General features: G+C 48.2%; 1 protein-coding gene across 1 annotated transcript in view; it reads left to right on the top strand.

Moving 5' to 3' along the window:
- emc2 (ER membrane protein complex subunit 2) overlaps nt 1-3,142 on the top strand; it is an 11,596-nt gene extending 8,454 nt beyond the window's left edge. Inside the window, exon 6 of the mRNA XM_079165403.1 lies at nt 2,476-3,142. Coding sequence (XP_079021529.1) covers nt 2,476-2,562 — 87 coding nt within the window. The 3' untranslated portion in view covers nt 2,563-3,142. The remainder of the gene's footprint in view (nt 1-2,475) is intronic.
- The last annotated feature ends 687 nt before the right edge of the window (nt 3,143-3,829 follow it).

The raw sequence follows: 3,829 nt of genomic DNA, 5'->3' as shown, positions 1-3,829 counted from the left end.
CGCCTTGGCACCACGCACATGTGCGCTTGTAGATGTTGTTTTTTGGGTTGCCGTGTGAGACAAGCTAAATGACAAGGTGTGAGGTTGCCTCCCCTCCTCCAGTGAAGTGACTTCTGAGACTGTGGGCCTCTGTCAGACAGCTGCAGGCTGCTGTGGGCTTGTGCTTGCTGATTGATGGGCCTCCTTTTTTTTTTTAAGCGTTTGCTCGTGTCAGTCGTCCACTTTTGTTAGGCCCCCGGTACCTGGTGATTGTCATACCTCAGTGTGAGAAAAAGGTGGGCAGGTGAGTGCAAGTGGGTGCAGACGTCAGCGAGAGGTCACCACTGACTGGGTTTTAATAAGAAATGTAATTACCTCAGTGGGGTCGGTTGACGTGTAAAAAACCCGGAGATGTGTGGGTCGTAGGTGCAGGAGGGGGTGGGGGGGGGGGGCTTCAAAGCAGCACTACACGGCCTGCCCTCCTGCCCTGAACCTCCTCACAGATTCACTGATTAGCTCCTCTGTCACGGACCACAGGCTCCCGCTGCGTCACGACTCTATTATCAGAAGCTCTAAATAGTCGCGGAGCTGTCGGGTCTGCTCCTACTGTTTGCAGAGCGGGAGTTAATGCGGCGGTCTCACCTCAGGCCGGGGGAGATAATTGACTACCGGGCCCGGGGTAATGGCGCATTAGGCAGCGAGGCAATGAAATGCAGCGATCATTACGGCTACCCCACAGCGCGCACACCCTACATCTAGACGGATGAGTCACACTGGGAAATTACGTGGCCAATTGCACACCTTCAGCCAGCTGCTCTGCCATGGAAATACAGTAACGGCTTGGCTCAGGCTGCAGTTGATTCCTGTTTGTTTGTAAAGGCCTGAGCGCGGCCAAAGGTTGAATGAATAAATGCCTCACAGCGGTGCTTTGTGTTGAATATAGGTGTGTGTGTGTGTGTGTGTGTGTGTGTGTGTGTGTGTGTGTGTGTGTGTGTGTGTGTGTGTGTGTGTGTGTGTGTGGGGGGTGTGTGTGTGTGTGTGTGTGGGGGGGGGGGTGGGGTGGGGGGGGGGGGGGGTGGGGTGGGGGGGGGGGGGGGGTGGGGGGGGGGGGGATGAGGGCACAATTCTTTACTTCCTACAGCCAACCTTGTGTCTCAAGTATTGAAATGATTATGTTTACAATGAGTGAGTGTGCACACACACACTCTCTCACCTTGGAGGACACGCAGCGATGCGCTCTGTTGTCCAGCGGCAGCATTGAAACAGTATCTCCCCCCCCCCCCGCCCCGCCTGCCTTTGACTCTGGGTAATGGTGTTTTCATAATGATTTAATTGAAAGGACACCCGCAATGCTGTTCCATCCTGCTTGTCCTCTGCTGTGTTAGATGTGTCGTCGTAGCTGCTGACACATCTGCAATGCTTTTACACAGTAGCTGCAGCCTTTTAAAAACGATCTAAATGTTTTATATGATGATTGATTCCCCTCAGGGTGAATTGTGATAACTTTGATGATCCCATCATCAGGATAACCTTCTTCATTTGTAAATACAGGGTGGATGTAGACTCCTAGTGTTGGACTTTAATGATACATAATGGTGTTGCTATGTTTTACATCTCAGTGTAGCTCCGAAAGCTTTAACATTATAGTAACTACGATGGAAGGTGAGAAAAAAAATGCATCTGACTCGAATGCATACCATATTACATTTTTTGACAGGCATCGTTTTGATACATTTACTGTTAATATATATTTGAGTTATTTTTAGAAAGATCTCTAAATGCGGGTGAAGTGAGGGTAATTAGACCGGCCGATCATTCTAACCCTGGTCCCCTGCCCAAGGTGAAGGAAGTTGTCTCTCTCTCTCTCTCTCTCTCTCTCTCTCTCTCTCGGTATTTTTTGAGGGGATGCCTCGTCCGCTGCACAGTTTAATTGGGAAGAAGAAGAAAAAGAGTGTGCCTGTATGTGTGCGCATGAGTAATCCTGGATGTGTTTGTGGATTATCATTCGCGGCACTTCCTGTGAAGCCCCGTGGACGCAGTGCAGAGATTAGAGAGGAGTGCTACGTACTCCTGTACTGGAGGCCATGGAAGTGGACTAATCATGTGGGCATCCTGTTTCAGCACACACACACACACACACACACACACACACACACACACACACACACACACACACACACACACACACACACACACACACACACACACACACACACACACACACACACACAGAGATCTAAAATGGCACTTACGCAACAGTTGAGGGAAAAACCTGACGATTAGTGGTATTATGTGACTTTGCGCGGCCTGTCTACCAATGCTATGTAAAGACCACTGTCGCTTCTCTCTGATCATTTTTTGCGAACTCCTCGAAGTGTGGATGTTTTGTGGATGTGTTTTTAAAGTGTGTGTTCAGACCTAACGAGCTGACGTTCTCCCCCCCCTCCCCTGTGTCTCTTTCTTTCTCGCCTTTCACCTTCCCTCTCTGTTGTGCAGCTGGCCGGTCGCGGCACCAAGGAGAGCAAATGCTCCATGAAGGCGGTGGAGGAGATGCTGGAGTCCATGCAGATCACCATGTCCTAGATGTCCTCGTCTACGCCTTCCTCCTGTTCACACGCAGCCACTCGGGGAGAGACACGGCAGCTCAAACAGCCTTGCAATGTGACCAGAACCGGTTCTCTTAACTGTTTTATTTCCCCCTTGTTTTTCCTTTCAAGTTCGGCTCTGTAATTGATTGAACTAGACACAGACAATGGAAGACATTTGTTTAACTCAAGTGCAAAGGTTTCCTCCCCCCACCCATCTGGAACCCGCAAACATAAATTTCCAAGTACTCCGATTTATTTAAACAAGTTCTACTTAGTATTAATCCAGCTGTGATTTCCCATGTGACTGGATTATTTTGTCCGTCTGCATCCCATGCTGTCTTTTAGGGCCGTCTCTAACCCTACATCACTAATTTAGCACATCAAGGCTGTAGCTGTGTGAGCAGGAAAGATACGCTGTACAGTAAAAGCTATTTATAAAGACAATGTGGAGCCCCCACCTGTCTGCACTGAGGTCCTTTACTGTTTCCGTGCTATCTGTAAATGAAACATCTTTTATCCGATACTTTTTTGTTTTGTTTAATCTATCAAAATGTCTTAATAAAAGTAGAACTGATTACCAATACTTTTTCTTCATGGGTGTTTGTAGCAGCGCAGTTAGTCGGTTGTTGTTTTTTTGGTTTTCCATGCGGTGAAATAGTCCCGTTGTCCTCAGCAGTGACACTTGTTGTCACATTTGAACCTGCTATAATTACCCTGGAGAAGGATGGGAGACGTTTGTCACTGTGAAGGCCGATGTGGTAACAACAGGGGCATCAGACGGGGGGGCGGGGCCTCTTCTTTCCCAGCGATTCCAGCTGCAAAGTCCTGCCTTTCAATTACGTTGGACAGCAGCTGAACCAACTTCAGCGCGCTGAAGAACACCTCTGTCATTTCAGTTTAGAGAGCCTCCAGAGAGCACTGCCAGTAATTTACACGCCACAAGTTGGAAAGAAAAAAGAAGCAGAAAAAAAAAAGAAGTGTATTCATGAATCTGAACTGTCGAGACAGGCGGCGAGGAAAGACATTTTAGTGCTGCGAGAGGCCGCTTTCCTCTGCTGTTCACTTTGGTGTAAGTATCGAATCTGAATTGATCCAAGCGATCATCTAAAGCCGTCGCTCACCTGTGCAGTGTCAGCTGTTGCATCCATTTCTTTTGATTATTAAGTCGCAGCAATTGTCTCATAATTTCACTCTCCGGCTGGTGGAAAACTTGAGTGTTGAGTTTATGCCTTTTCTTTTTTTTTTTTTTTTTTGGACGGCGT

Source organism: Pholis gunnellus, assembly GCF_910591455.1.
Source record: "Pholis gunnellus genome assembly, chromosome: 8".
NCBI lineage: Eukaryota > Metazoa > Chordata > Actinopteri > Perciformes > Pholidae > Pholis > Pholis gunnellus.
The sequence above is the reverse complement of the archived record's forward strand: the minus strand, read 5'-3'. Positions and strand labels throughout refer to the sequence as shown.